Below are 15,877 nucleotides of genomic sequence, written 5' to 3'. Positions count from 1 at the left end.
TTTTTATATCTTCTTTTTATATATAATATTTCATGTCTATTCTCTTCAATATGTATTGTGTAGTGGACAAAATAAATAAATAAATAAAATAAAAATAACATAATTAGAACGTAGTAATAGAAAGGATAATAAGACAGTAGGACAGGGACATTAGGCACATAAGTGCACTTATGCACACCCCTTACTGACCTCTTAGAAAAGGGGAGAGGTCAATTGTAGACAATGTAAGGTTGAAGATTTTGGGGTTGGGGAAAGCGACAACAGAGTCAGGTAATGAGTTCCAGGCGGTGACCACTCTATTGCTGAAATTGTATTTTCTGCAGTCAAGTTTGGAGCGATTTACATTCAGTTTGTATCTATTACGTGCTCTTGTATTGTTGTTGTTAAAGGTGAAGTAGTCACTGACATACATTATGGTGTATGATTTTATGAACAACAGTTAAATCAGTTTGGAGACGACGTTGTAAATTTTCTAGATTTAGTATTTGAAGTCTGGAGGAGTAGGGTAATTTGTTACATGTGGAGGAGTGAAGGACTCTTCTTGTGAAGTATTTCTGGACTCCTTCGATTGTATTAATATCTGATACGCAGTGTATTGTACAATGTCTTAAATCGGTCAAAAAAATTACGCAAACAATGATAGAAACAGAAAGGATAAGAATCGAATGGTATGGTGTTATATAAGCCCATGAGATCTGGGTGCCAGGCCTTTCTGACCAGGAGGAATATCTTTAAAAACACAGGTCCACAAACTGAGCAACTTTAAGACTTGTGGACTTCAACTCCCAGCATTCTCCAGCCAGCATAGTCCACAAGTTTTAAAGTTGTCCAGTTTGGGGACTCCTGTCTTAAAACATTTACCATTCCTCCTCTGCTACAGAGTTGCAGATAATAGAATAGAATAGAATAGAGCAGAATTTTATTGTCCAAGTATGATTGGACACAAAGGATTTTGTATTTGTGCACATGCTCTCAGTGTAAATAAAAGATAGGTTCCTCAAGAATCATAAGGTACAACACTTAATGATAGTCTGGCAATGGTGGAATACTACTGGTGCGGTAGGTAATTCTGCACCGGTAGCAGTCACCAGACTGTGCAATTTGCACACAACTGCTTCAGTGCTGGTACAGTGGTACCTTGACATACGAGTTTAATTCGTTCCAGACCCGAGTCGATCAACTCGCATCTCGAACGAATGCCTTTAGACTTTGTTTTTCGCCCCGAGATAACCGGAAGCAAGGAGATTCTTGCGCCACCTAGTGGCAGCTCGGCTTGTATCCTGAATTTGAGCTCGGGTGTCGAACAGAAATTTCGCTCACGTTGCGGCTCGTAACTTGGAATACTCGCATGTGGAGCAGCTCGTATCTAGAGGTACTACTGTACTTCGGGCACCATCATCTTTTTTCTTGAAATTTTGGTCTTTTTTTTTTTGCTTCCTGTGCATGTACAGAAGAAAAATCTCACAAGGGGACACTTGCACATGTGAGATTTCGGTATTTTTTTTTTGCTTTTATATCGGTATTTTTTTTGCTTTTATATCGGTAATTTTTTTGCTTCTATGCATGCACGGAAACAAAAGAACGGTGAAATCTTCTGCATGCATCTCTTTGTGAGATTTTGGCATGTTTTTGCTTCCTTTGCATGCAAAGAAGCGAAATCACTCTGGGGATGTGCGAATGCTTCATTGTCATGAAAATGCTTCATGGTTGCCTGCCACCCTGGTTCCATAAAAGTTTACAAATTGTGGTAACCATTAGGGCTATTGATTCGGGGCTGATGACTGCTGCGTGGGCGTCATCGGGCTTTTTACAGAACAGATGTGGTAAGCCTAATATTCAATTCAGAGTGACTCTTCAGAATCTGTAAAAGCTAAGTGTGCCCGAGCAAGTCTTTTGCCATTGTTCCTAAGCCGCAAAAAAAAAAAAAAAGCAGTAAGTTGGCTTCTGATTTTCGAGGCGCAATATTTTAAAATGACAATGCTCGGGCTTTCAACCAGAATTTTTAGAAGCTGTTCTGTCGGGCTCTCCAGTAGAATCCTCCCAAAAATTCACAGGTACAAATTTCAGACACACACACACACGTTTGAAAATTCAAAACAATGTTCTTTATAATGAAAATTCACTTAAACTCTTTTGGTATAGCCAAGAGCACTAGTCTCCAAACAAACTGGTAATTTGTACAAGTCCCTTATCAGTTCTGTGATACTTAGCTTGCAGCTGTGAGGTAATTCACAGTCCTTCTTCTTTCACAAAGTGAAACACACTTTGCCCTGGTTTAGTTTCAAAGCGGGGAAACATCAGCACACAAAAGGTCAAAGTCAGTAAAGCAGTCACGAAACACAACGATCAGATAATCCTCCACAATGGCCAAACACACAAGCTGCTATTTATAGCAGCCTCACTAATGACCCCAGCCCCACCCAACCACAGGTGGCCTCATTTTCTTTGATAATAATCTCTCAGTTGTTGTTGCCTATGCATCGCTCTCCATATGCGTGGCTGTATCATTAACTCTTGTTCCGAATCCAAGGAGGAGCTAGATAATTGATCTCCTTCTGAGCTGTCTGCCACACTCTCCTCCTCCCTGTCACTCATGTCTTCTTGGTCAGAGGAGCCTTCATCAGCAGATTCCAGGCCTGCAGCATGTGGATGTCTCCCCCACATCCACAGTCCTTGGGGCAGGAGCTGGGTCAGAGCTAACCACAACAGAAGGTATTCTGTGTGATGCTATTTGGGCCATAAACATACCAAAATATGCCCATTGAACACTGCCCTCATTAATACAGTATGCTCAGCCAAAATTTGCTTAACGGTGGTATAACTGTAGCATCTTAATTTACATAATTTGCAAATTTACATAACAAGCCAAGCCCACTATGATTTAGGGTTTTGCATGTCTCCCTTGGACGTGTTTCTTTTTTCCTCTTTCTCTCCTTGAACAATAGACTCATTCTCCAAATGTTTCTCTGTATTGTAACCAAAGCAACGTTGTCTGAGTAGAAGAGGGAAGTTGTAGTAAGCCAACTTAGCCTCTTACCGAGTTTTCCACCTACACTTAGTTGGGTGGGGTGGGGACTGAATAACATGTTCCATTACCGAGGGAACTCTTTTTGGCAACTTGTACAACTGTAAAGTTGCAACAGCAGCTGACATTTGATATTTCCTTACTACCTCCTCCTCTCTGGGAGGCAGAGAATGATGCTGATTGGTCCTTAAAGCGAGACGCCTGGTCTTCCTGAGGAATGCTCCCAAATACTGTGCTATTTGGGGCGTTGACTTCTGTTCTGTCTGGGTTCCCCCAGACCTCAACACCAACTGGGAAAAACAGCCAGACACTCTGGTAAAAGCAAAAGTATTTTATAACTGAAAAAATAAACACAGAGAACAATCTGTTCTCCCTAACAGACAGACTATAAGAATTTACAGCAGAGTCCTGATGTCCAGACAATACAGCAAGCTTCTTGCTGGCACACCCACCACTGTAGAGCATAAGACCCCCACCTTTTTCTCCCAAGGTTTCAGTACTCCAAGTCACAAACCAGGATTCCAAGACGCCAAAGTTCACAGCCAGGTCCCAAGACTCCCAAAGATAATACTCCACAAGCCAGGAAGGGTGGGTCTGCCTTTTATCCTTTCCAGAGAGCACCACACCCAAACCCAGCTGTTGCCTCTTTAATGCTGAAAGTACCTAACTAATTGTTCCCTTCGCTGTGTAGCTCTTCTCTGTCGCAGATCTATTATGGCTTGTGCATTTTCCTCTAAGGAATCCAGGCTGCTTGCTGGGGAGAGCTCCCTCTGGGGGGGACTCTGGCTGTTCCCCCTCTTCCTCTGCCTGCGATTCCACCTCCTCGTCTGCCTGCCCCTCCTGTGCCTCATCCTCCCCCTCTGAGCCAGAAACCGACAGAAGATCAGCCCTTCCCGGAGGGGCCCCAGACGGAACCACAACAACTTCAGGCTTCAGGGGACAGTGAAAAACGGACATTCAAGCTGACGTAAGGCAATGCATCACATGCCCTCAGATATGGCTCCATGCACCACCTGTGACACGCCTGCCATAGGTTCGCCATCACGGACTTAGCCTCACATTACAAATGGCTGCAAAAAGCCCAAACGCTAAATCCTACTTTAAAAAAACCACCGCTGCTGGAGGCAATTGTGGCAAAAACTTCCTTGCACTTCTGCAATTCTTTTGGCACATTTGTAGTTAAAAAGACGATAATAATATTGCTCACGTCTAACGATGAAAATAATTGAGTTGCTAAGAGTCAGAAAAAAGAGATTTGCAAATGAATGAACAGAGTAGCATCCAACTTCAGCATCCATCCATTTAAAAGAAAACACAGAACCACTTGGGTGGAGGTTTTTAGCAATCTTTAATGGCATCTTCACAAAAACAAGGCGGTTTATGAATGTTTTCAGAAATAAAAAAAAGAGAGAAAGAAAGAAGGAAGGAAGGAAATAAGGAAGGAAGGAAGGAAGGAAGAAAGGAAGGAAGGAAGGAAGAAAATGCACTTGGTCCACGTTTGCGAAAAGTCAGTTCCGAAAAAGGGGGAAGCAGGACAAAGTTGAGGCTAAAATAAGAGTGGAAATTGCCTTCCCTTCTTCGAGAGCAGGGACTTTTTTTTTCATTGCCAGGTGGGACACAAGGAAAAAAGCACTAATGGACTAGGACAGTGATGGCGAACCTTTTTTGATTCACGTGACAATATGGGTGCATGGGTGTGCTAGCATGATGTGTGTACATGCCCACACTCCCCCCTCAATGCACACTGGTCCCTGCTCCCGCGCACAGGTCTCACCGAAGTCTGGGACAGTGAAAAAAAATGGATAACCTGGAAGTTCGGAATGGATTCCTAGTTTGCCCGTTGTGCTGTTTTTGGCACTGTGGAGGGTTCAAGGAAGCTTCCTGAAGCCATAGAGCAGGGGTCCCCAAACTTGGCAACTTGAAGACTTGTGGACTTCAACTCCCAGAATTCTCCAGCCAGCTATGCTTGAAGTTTGAAGACCTCTGAACCAGGGATCTCCAACCTTGGCAACTTGAAGACTTGTGGACTTCAACTCCCAGAATTAAATTGGTGGCTGGAGAATTCTGGGAGTTGAAGTCCACAAGTCTTCAAGTTGCCAAGTTTGAAGACCTCTGCCCCGGAGTGTGAAAAACAGCACAATGGGCAAACCGGAAGTGCTTTGTCCGAACTTCTGGTTTGTCCGTTGGGCTGTTTTTTGCACTCCAGAGGTTCAGGAAGCTTCCCAGAACCCTCTGGAGGGTGGAACGGCCTTCCCCAAGGCTGAAAATTAGCTGATCATCCTGTGCATGCGCGCTGGAGCTGTCGTAGGGCAATGGCTCACGTGCCACAGGTTCGCCATCACAGGATTAGGAGAAATGCTCTTGCTGCCGCCTTCTGGAGCAGAGGTCTCCAACCTTGGCCCCCTTTAAGACTTGTGGACTTCAACTCCCAGAATTCTGGGAGTTGAGGTCCACAAGTCTTAAAGGGGCCAAGGTTGGAGACTTGCCCCCCTGCTCTGCAGAGAACTGCTTTAAGAAAGGCTGAGCGATCTTCCCCATGTTTTAAGACAGGGGACACCTCCACACCCTCCCCTCCACTAACTGCTGGCAGAGATGGCAACGAGAGCACACAACCCCGTGCAGCATTTTGTGCATTGCTAGACGAGAATCATCCCAGCAAGAGGAGATGTCTGCTGCTCTCTTTTGTGGGTTAAAATGGAAAAAAAATAAGGAACTACAGGAATTGACTTTTGCACATCGAAGGACACACGGTAGATAAGGAAGGAAGAAGCAACCAGCTCTTCCTCTTTTAATACGAAGGGCAGTCTGAGCTTGGGGGGGTGGGAGTTGGGATAGGGGAAAGGTAGGGATAAGCTCCGCTTTCCAAGGTCCTTAATTAGAAGGTTAGCATCAGTTTACAGCCCCCCCTCTATAGGCACAAGGAGAGGCTCCCCCAGCTGCATTCAAGGGAATGGGCCAGCCTTTGGGGACCACCATCTCCAAAGAGGGAATGCAATGAGGCAGTTGGAGAAGAGATGGATGGCGCAGAGGAGGGGGTCCACCTGGAATGCAGAATTTCCAAGTCCTGGATGGTTTTTTCATGTGGGCAGGCACGTTTTTCCCGTGGGGCAGGGGAAGGAGGCGGCTCAGGCTAACTTCAGGAATTGCTGCAGGGTGTTCTGTTCCACCGCTTCCACGAACAGCTCGTAGTCCTGCCAGGTGGGAGAAAAGTGATTTTAAAAAAATATATAGGCAGCGAAACGCTAAGAACTTTTTAGCACCAAGCCAAAACAGCTTCTGGAGCCAAACAGGAGAAGAGCTTTCATTACAGAAGGTTCAAAGCCCAGCTAAAGACCTCTTCTTGTGCCTCAAAGCCGATTATGGAGCCCTCTCCTTTGTAATCCTCTCTAGACACTTATCTCCACTTAACAACCGAGAGGTTAATCACGTCAAAAGTAATGTTTGAGATAATTATAATCATACTTACATCGCTTAAGTACAGTTGATACTATTGCTTCTGTGTATTTTGTCCCAAAAACAATAATTTGGTGGGAGAACATAAAAACCTAAGAAGAGCCATGATGAATCAGGCCAAAGCCCATCGAATCCAGCATTCTGTGTCACACAGTGGCCCACCAATTGTCCATGGGGATCTTGAGCAGAAAGAGAAGGCAAGGCCCTCCCTTTCCCTTGACCCCCCCAAAATGGTACCCAAGGACGAGGGGGCACTCCCTAAAGCTCATAGGTAAGAAAGTGAGGACAAATAAAGGGAAAACCTCAACCAACAAAGAGGCGGCACTTGGACATCCGTTTCAATAACCACCGATACACTTGGCATCAATGAATCTTTCTAATCCTGCCTTGAAGCTATCAAGGTTGACAGCTGTCACAACCTCTTCTGGAAGTGAATTCCATAAACCAAGGACTCTCTGGGTGAAGAAATATTTCCCTTTATTTGTCCTCACTTTCTTACCTGAGTTTTAGGGAGTGCCCCTCGTCCTAGTATTGTGTGATAGGGAAAATAATTTTTCTCTATCCATCTTTTCTATCCCATGCATGATTTTATACACTTCAAGTCACCCCTTAAACGCCGTCTTTCAAGGCTGAAGAGATCAGGGTGTTGCAACCTGGAAACATCTGCAGAATCCCTAGGAGATAACACCTAAAACTTTCAACTAAATGGCTAGTTGGTGCTTTTGCTCAGACACTAGACTGGTTGTATATCCGGTCACAATTATAACTTATATATCCTCTGCTATCTTCCTTTCATAGCTGTTCTGTATGATACAAACTGAGTCACTCCCCACTATGAGCCTTTATTCAGGATTTGGTCAGAACAGAATAGGAATATAAAATAGAATAGAACAGAAATAGGAATATAAAATGGAATAGGAATAGGAATGGAATAGAATAGAATACTTTATTGACCAAATGAGTTTGGACACACAAGGAATTATAAGGAATGGGCCTGTAACTTTCAGCCATCAATACAGTCCATACATGCTAGACGACGTCTGAAAAATCCCCTTTTTTTCCCACAGAACAAGGCTAATAATCACTTTGGCATGATGACATTTTCAACACTAAATGCCTTTTAACCTGCAATATGTCACTTGTCACTATCAGTATTGAGGCACAGAATTAGAAATTTTATTTATTTATTTTATTTTATTTATTTTGTCCAATACACAATGAGGGTTTTAGTGGGTATATATCTATATGCACATAGTAAAATACATGATGACGGTTATAGTAAAATATATCAAAGAAAGAATAGAAAAGAAGATATAGTAATAGAACATATCAATGAAAGAACAGAAGAAGAGATATAGGAATAGAAGAAAGGAATAGGAGATATAGGAGAGCAATAAGACAGGGGACGGAAGGCACTCTAGTGCAGTGATTTTCAACCTTTTTTGAGCCGCGGCAAATTTTTTACATTTACGAAACCCTGGGGCACATTGAGCGGGGGAGGGGGAAGCCTAAAAAAAGTTTGGACAAAAAAATTATCTCTCTCTCTTCCTCCCCTTCGCTCTATTTCTTTCTCCCTCCCTCTTTCTCTCCCTTCCTTCTTTCTTTCTCTCTCTCTCCATTCCTCTTTCTTTCTCTTCCTTCCTCTCTTTTTTGCTCTCTTTCTCTCTACCTCCCTCCCTCTCTTTCTCTCTCTTGCTTTCTTTCTCTCTCTTGCTCTCTCTCTCTTTTTCTCTTTCTTTCTCTTTCTCTCTCTTTCTCTCTCTCTTGCTTTCTTTCTCTCTTGTTCTCGTTCTCTCTCTCTCTCTTGCTTTCTTTCTCTCTTGTTCTCTCTGTCTCTCTTGCTTTCTTTCTCTTTCTTGCTTTCTTTCTCTCTTGCTTTCTCTCTTTCTTTCTTTCTTTCTCTCTGAGCTTCACGGCACACCTGACCATGTCTCGCGGCACACTAGTGTGCCGCGGCACACTGGTTGAAAAACACTGCTCTAGTGCACTTGTACTCGCCCCTTACTGACCTGTTAGGAATCTGGATAGGTCAACCGTAGATAATCTAAGGGTAAAGTGTTGGGGGTTTGGGGATGACACTATGGAGTCCAGTAATGAGTTCCACGCTTCGACAACTCGGTTACTGAAGTCATATTTTTTACAGTCAAGTTTGAAGTGGTTAATATTAAGTTTATTTTGACAGATACTTTCAGGTAGAGGGAAAACGAGAGCATCCTTAATATGCCCACAGGGCTCCTCCCTCTGCAAATGACCCTTTGACTTTGTCTGGAAATGGCACAGGGACATTACTGGAGTCAATATTCATTTTCCTTTCAAAGAGATACATCCCCATAGTCTAATAATATTTCCTCCCACTGTCAGCAAACCAAAGAACTCTTCCTCGCGCCTTTACATTAATGATTCATTTCATAGTCTGAGACTTTCATAATAAGCACCTAAAGGAGTATGGAAATGTAAGGAAAGAGATGGGATTTTCCCTCCCTGTCCTAGCAAGACTCCCTGTCTAGTTTCATGCCAAGCCCAGCAAGATTACAGCTTCCCTTTAATTTACTCAAGGGACTTTCACTTCAACAGGTGCTATTAAAAATGTTTGGAAACAGCTAGTGTTGCCCTACACTTCATATCTGAAAAAGGACCGTTGACAAAAAATCAGTAGGAAAAGCAAGTAGGATGCTTGGCTGCATAGCTAGAGGTATAACAAGCAGGAAGAGGGAGATTGTGATCCCCTTATATAGAGCTCTGGTGAGACCACATTTGGAAGACTGTTCAGTTCTGGAGACCTCACCTACAAAAAGATATTGACAAAATTGAACGGGTCCAAAGACGGGCTACAAGAATGGTGGAAGGTCTTAAGCATAAAACGTATCAGGAAAGACTTAATGACCTCAATCTGTAGAGTCTGGAGGACAGAAGGAAAAGAGGGGACATGATCGAAACATTGAAATATGTTAAAGGGTTAAATAAGGTCCAGGAGAGAAGTGTTTTTAATAGGAAAGTGAACCCAAGAACAAGGGGACACAATCTGAAGTTAGTTGGGGGAAAGATCAAAAGCAACATGAGAAAATATTATTTTACTAAAAGAGTAGTAGATCCTTGGAACAAACTTCCAGCAGACGTGGTTGGTAAATCCACAGTAACTGAATTTAAACATGCCTGGGAGAAACATATATCCATTGTAAGATAAAATACAGGAAATAGTATAAGGGCAGACTAGATGGACCATGAGGTCTTTTTCTGCTGTCGGTCTTCTATGTTTCTATGAACCGCGATGTAGTGGGGGGATTACTGTATTTGGAAGGTTAGAAGCTTCCTTTCACCATTCTAAATAATACAATGTGACACAAACAAGAATACCACCCCAGTCATATTTCACAAAGAGTTGTTACTCTGAGCTATTTCATGCACAGCCCTTGTCATGCAGCCATTCATTCATTTAGCATTAATGTTGAAATCTTGGCCCAGTCACAAAATGAGGCCGTCGGAGCCAATATTCCATCCTACGGTTGTAGACTAGCCTTTTCATGCAAAATTTACAAGTTAATTATTAAAAGCCAGAATTTCCAGCTGGCCTAGCCAAGAGTCTTTGCTGACAAGGGAACTCTGGTGAACAGAAGGCCAACGCATACCCGGAAAGTAGCGAGAGAGAGAGAGAAGGGGACCATTCATTCTCATTGAAAAGGGGGCCAACAGAACAAAGTCCAGGTTGAAAACAAAAGAAACACCGAAGAGCAATTCATGTCAAACAATTGTGAGGGACACCAGATGGCAGCACTCGGTCAACCTTGGCTGGTCTTTAGAGAGGAGAAAAATTGATCAGAGCAGGGATGGGCATAATATTTACCAGGAAATTCAAGATTGCAGCTCAGACTGGGAAGTTAAAAACGAGACACGCCCTGGAAAAAGTCAGTGGCCCTGCCAAGCCTCCTCTCTGTAGTGAAGCCAAATTCACGGATCCTCCCACACCAAGAGATTGACTCAAAGACATATTTACCATATTTATCATTATTGGTTCCCCCTCCAATTTTTTTAATTTATCCACCTCTTGCTAAAGGCTCCAGAGACAGAAATCCTTGGCCATGTGATTAGATCAATTAAACACCCACCAGTTCATTTACTCTGAACTGAACAAGAAACCAGCCAGTCCATTTGGTTGTGGAAGTTGTGAGTACCTCTATTTTTTTTGAGTCAGTTTTGACCAGCTGGACAAATTTGCAGTTTTGTTGGCATGAACACATTGGCATGGGAAATAGCCACACCAATCAGGATGCGTTCAAGTGGCTCAAAACATAAGAACATAAGAAGAACCCTGCTGAATCGGGCCCAAGTCCATCGAGTCCAGCATTCTGTGTCCCAATGGTCCACCAATTGTCCAGGGAGATCTTGAGCAGAAAGAGAAGGCAAAACACTCCCTTTCCCTTGACCTCCAACAAATGGGACCCAAGGGAACCCTGCCTGCCTCAACCAACATAGAGGCGGCACATGGACAGTGTTAAATGTTGCTACTGCTGCCCCAGAGAACACTCGTCCCAAACAATTGAGCACCTACTCCTTACATACAGCCAGGGGGCTCACTCACCCCGCAGTAGTGGTCCCCGTTGAAAATCTGGGGAGGAATGGCTTTGGGGTTGCCCGATTTGGTCCTCATTTCTTCCCGGAGGGCATTGTCTTGGGAGATATCCACCATGTTGTACTTGATGTTCTTTCCATCCAAGATCCTGGTTACTTCGCTCTGCTGGGATTTGATCTGCGGGACACGTGTATCAAGGGGGGAGGAAAGGAAAGAAGAGGAAGAAGAGAAAAAGGGGAAGAGGGTGAATTGCCCTGCATTGGCATAGGCAGCGAAGGCAATTGAGATACTAAGAGCCAGAGCGAAGGAATCCAATCCTAGCTAAATGCAGGCAGAATCCTCCACTATCTGTCTGTCAATCAATCAATCAATTAGATTTGTATGCCGCCCCTCTCCACTAGTGATCAAGGAGATGGCAGCCCCCCAACGGGAGCAGAGATGGTTCCATGCCTGGAGATGGGGAAGGAAGGGAAGGAGGAAGGAAGGAAGGAATGGGAAGGAAGGATGGAAGAGATAGGAATGGGAATGGAGGAAGAGAGGAATGGGAAGGATGGAAGAGGAATAGGAAGGAAGGAAGGAAGAGAGGAATGGGAAGGGAGGGAGAGGAAGGAAGGGAGGGAAAGGGAGGAAGGAGAGAAAGAAAGGAAAAGAAGGAAGGAAGGAAAACTCCACGCCTCGGGGGGGTGGGGAAGACGCTCTAGCAAAGGAAGACCCTCTCCCCTTTGTCACCGGATCGGATTCCTTCCCGTCCGGGTTTTCCTCCCATTGCTCAAGGGGTCTCCACGGCCGCGGGCGGGAATTGCCCCAAAGGAGCCGCTCTCCCCTCGACGCTTGAATGGAACCCAGCCCGGCGGGGGATCCCCTGGGGAAGAGAAGCCCACCCAAAGCTGCAGCGTCCGCCCTCCAGATGTCCAGCGGCCGGAGGATGCAGGGGCGAGCACATCTGGAAGAGCAGGGGGGGGAGAAAGACTTCCACCCCAGAGCGCTCAGAGCCGCGGGGGCGACCACACCTCCCCGTCCCACAGCCGCCCCAGCAGCCCCCCTCTGCGCCTGCGCCGGCCTTACCTCCCGAGACCCGGTGACCGAAGTGCCGTAGATGGTGAGACAGGCCATGGCTGCTGCTGCTGCTCCTCTTCGCTGGGTCGCCCGGTGGAAGGAAGGCGGGGGAGCGTGGATGGATGGGGAAGGCAAGCCAAGCGGGTGGGCGGGGCTCCGTCGCCTCCCCAGCAGGCCACGTGACCGCAGCCGGACCAATGAGGGAACGGCGGCCTCGGGGATGCGGAAGAGGCGGCTCTCCGCTCTCTCCAAGCTGCGGTCGGAGGGGGTTGCAGAGATTCGGCTTCTCTCCCTCCCCAGCCGCTTCTCTTCCGGAGCTGCAGCCGGTCGGGCGGCCTCAAACCTCCACGGGACCCCTTGCAGGTCTTCCGGAGTCCCCCCCCGCCCAGAACGCAGCTGGGGTGGCCGCCTGCCAAGGCAAAGGGAGGGAGGGGGGCGTCTGACTCATCGGCTGGCCGCGCTTCTGCGTGCGTTGCTCTGCGCAAATTCGATCGCAAGGAATAGAGAACGATTGTTCCTCTGTCAGTCCAATCTTGGCAACTTGAAGATATCTGGACTTCAATTCCCAGAATTCCCTGGAGATGGGAATTCGCTGGCTGGGGAATTCTGGGAGTTGAAGTCTAGATATTGTATTTATTTTTATTTATTTATTTTGTCCAATACACAATGAGGGTTTTAGTGGGTATATATCTATATACACATAGTAAAATACATGCTGAAGGTTATAGAGGAGATATAGTAAAATATATCTAAGAAAGAAGAGAAGAGAAGATATAGGAATAGAACATATCAATGAAAGAATAGAAGAAGAGATATAGGAATAGAAGAAAGGTATAGGAGAGCAATAGGACAGGGGACGGAAGGCACTCTAGTGCACTTGTACTCAAGTTCCCAAGGTTGGGAAACACTGCTCTAAGTCTCCGTTGCACACATTTTGCTTTTCTTTTTTTACAAGTTCTTTCTGCTTGTTTGCGTTCCCGGTTGCGTCTGGCTCACTCTGCTTCTTAGAAAGCTAGGCAATTTATTTATTTTTTACTTGTTTGTCAAATATGTATAGGATAGTAGTAATTTGTAAGTAATTGTGTTTGTGTAACATGCAACTATGTTGCACAAACATTACTTACTATTACTACTACTATTCTTATTCTTATTCTCTGGAGAGGGGCGGCATACAAATCCAATAAATAAATAAATAAATAAATAAATAAATAAATAATTAGTGTTCCCTTGGCTTTCACAGTCCGACATCCATGTTGTTCAAAAAATATTAATTAAAAAATACTTTGCGGGTTTTTTTCTACACCACAGTTTTTTCTGCCCATGATAATAATAATAATAATAATAATAATAATTTATTAGATTTGTATGCCGCCCCTCTCCAAGGACTTGGGGCGGCTCACAACAATAATGAAAACAATATTATAGTAGTGCTGTCATTTGCTAATAAATAATTATGTTAATAATAAGTATTTTCTTCAATGGTGAGTATCTGTAAAAATGGTGAGTAATAATCTAAAGGTTGTGAAGGGAATGGGAAATTGTAATTTAGGGGTTTAAAGTGTTAGGGGATGTCCTGTTCATAGCCAAAAATAGTGTAATTACTTCCGCATCTCTACTTCGCGGAAATTTGACTTTCGTGGGCAGTCTTGGAACGCACCCGTGAAAGTCAATGGAACACTGTAATTAAAAACTACAAGCCAAAAGCCCAATATATTAAAATCAGTCAACCAATTCAGTCACAACCACACATCATATTTAGTAAGGAGGGTTTATATTATGTATGTTACATTATATACTGCTCAGAAAAATAAAGGGGACACTCAAATAACATATCCTAGATCTGAATGAATGAAATATTCTCAATGAATATTTCATTTGCACAACAGCATGTGAAATTAACTGTCAATAAGTGTTGCTTCCTAAGTGGGTAGTTTGATTTTACAGAAGTTTGATTTACTTGAAGTTATATTCCGTTTTATATTTTTAGCAGTGTATTATAATTGTGTAACATAAATAATATACTGTCACCCTTAACTTATTTCAATAACTTTTAAAAATCTTGAGTGCGAATTGATTTGCAGCAATTTAATTGCTACACTTGTTTGCATCAATAAGAAATGTGTGTACGGTAATTTCAATAAAATATATTTTCCAAATTTCTCATTTAAGAGTCAGAGATTAGGTCCAAAAAAATCAGAGCTGGAATTCAAAACATTTCATATAATTTGATTAAAAGCAACTAGGTCAACTCTGCCAGTACAAAGACCTTTATTCTTTTTATTATTTTTAAAATAAAGTTAATTTCTTCTGAAACAAATACGTTAAAACAATGAATACAGTTGCAGCTTTTCCATGAAGGAAATATTCCTACTTTGGAAATGCAATGTAGAAATTGTGCAGTAAACTACAATCTTATAGTGAAATTCAGTGCAATCCTTGTATTAAGGGTATACTTTATTAAAAAAATTCTACTCTTGTAATAAAACAACCACTATATAAACAGATTTTCCTTGTCTGCAAACACAACGAATGTTATACCCCTGAAACTTTCCCTATACCTATACAAAAAGTTCAAGTCCAATTTTTTTGCCAAATGTTGACAATAAAGCAGCTTCTGTCAATTTCAGATCATAGCTTTACAAACACTATCTCCTATTTTTTAAATTGATCTCTTACTAAAGGAAACTAAAAGTCGTCAAAACTTTTATTAAAGGATAGTAAAAGTTGTCAAAATACTAACTGTTATAACTATTGAATCTGGTGTGTACCAAATTTGGGAAATAGCTGTTTGCAAACCAACAAATGTCAAATTGTCAAATGACAAGGGTGTGCATTATCATACCATTATATATTCTAAAGCTTTAGTAGAATGTCAAGAAGGTATACAAATTGGTACAATAAATTTACCGTGTCCAGTCTATTAGCAAATAGCAACCATTGTTTACAAATTTATTCAATTAGGTTAACTGAGTAAATAACTCAAAATAAAAATATAGGTATTCAGCAAAAATAAAATCCACAAACCAATTATAGGAAAATAAATGCAGAAATTGGAGCAGTACAAATACTTTGGCTCGGTTTTGATAATAGATGGAACCAAAGTGTGGACATAAAGGATAGGATTGATGAGGCAAAAGTAGCTTTTGCAAAAATAAGTAAACATATTTACTGCTAGTTTTAAGCTTAGAACTTAGTATGTGTAATAGCATACATATGCATGTTTTTTTTAAAAGAACAAATATTTACCAAAGGACACATTGCTTAGATTCATACATAAACTACTACGATACATTATGATATTCTAAACTCTTGGGGGGGAAACCATGCGTGTGAAGGTCAGCACAAACTAAAGAACTGGCAACTGTGGTTTTAGTGTTTTTTAATATAATTATGTTACTTATATATTGCCTGATCCTCAGAGACTGTGGGCAATTATATAATTATCAAAATAGAAGGACAATCGGGACTTAGAAAAATACTTCAAGTAAAGGTTGAATCAATACAAAATAAGTCAGTCCTCCAGAGAGTGGGCAGAGATAGGGAAATAGTGAATTTCATCCAAAAAAGAAAATTGGAATATCTAGGACCCTAAATTAATGAGAAATGTCCATCTTAATTATATGAAAGAACATTCAAAGAATATGTCAAAAATATTATTTTCAAAAAATAAATAGCATTGATTACAGCCAACCTTTACAGGAGACGCCACTAAATGAAGTTAATTTATCATAAGCAACCTGTCTAACTAAATTACACAAACATTCATATACTTGGCT

General features: G+C 42.6%; 1 protein-coding gene across 1 annotated transcript; it reads right to left on the bottom strand.

Annotated features, from left to right (window-relative positions):
• Positions 1-4,354: 4,354 nt before the first annotated feature.
• SH3BGRL3 (SH3 domain binding glutamate rich protein like 3) lies at positions 4,355-12,234 on the bottom strand. Its single transcript, XM_070764706.1, has 3 exons — positions 12,111-12,234; positions 11,055-11,222; positions 4,355-6,216 (listed from the first exon to the last, which is right to left on the bottom strand). Exons 1-3 carry the CDS (start codon positions 12,156-12,158, stop codon positions 6,151-6,153), a joined length of 282 nt encoding a protein of 93 aa, XP_070620807.1. The 5' UTR covers positions 12,159-12,234; the 3' UTR covers positions 4,355-6,150.
• Positions 12,235-15,877: the final 3,643 nt, after the last annotated feature.

This window comes from Erythrolamprus reginae, chromosome 11, assembly GCF_031021105.1.
Source record: "Erythrolamprus reginae isolate rEryReg1 chromosome 11, rEryReg1.hap1, whole genome shotgun sequence".
In the NCBI taxonomy this organism is placed as follows: Eukaryota; Metazoa; Chordata; class Lepidosauria; order Squamata; family Dipsadidae; genus Erythrolamprus; species Erythrolamprus reginae.
Note: the sequence above shows the minus strand (reverse complement) of the source record. Positions and strands in the feature narration are given on the sequence as shown.

Coding starts and splice junctions, on each gene's coding strand:
- SH3BGRL3 (XM_070764706.1), bottom strand. CDS start 12,158: ATGGCCTGTCTCACCATCTACGGCACTTCGGTCACCGGGTCTCGGGAG. Junction 11,223..12,110: donor CGGTCACCGGGTCTCGGGAG/GTAAGGCCGGCG, acceptor CGTGTCCCGCAG/ATCAAATCCCAGCAGAGCGA. Junction 6,217..11,054: donor ACGGGGACCACTACTGCGGG/GTGAGTGAGCCC, acceptor CCCACCTGGCAG/GACTACGAGCTGTTCGTGGA.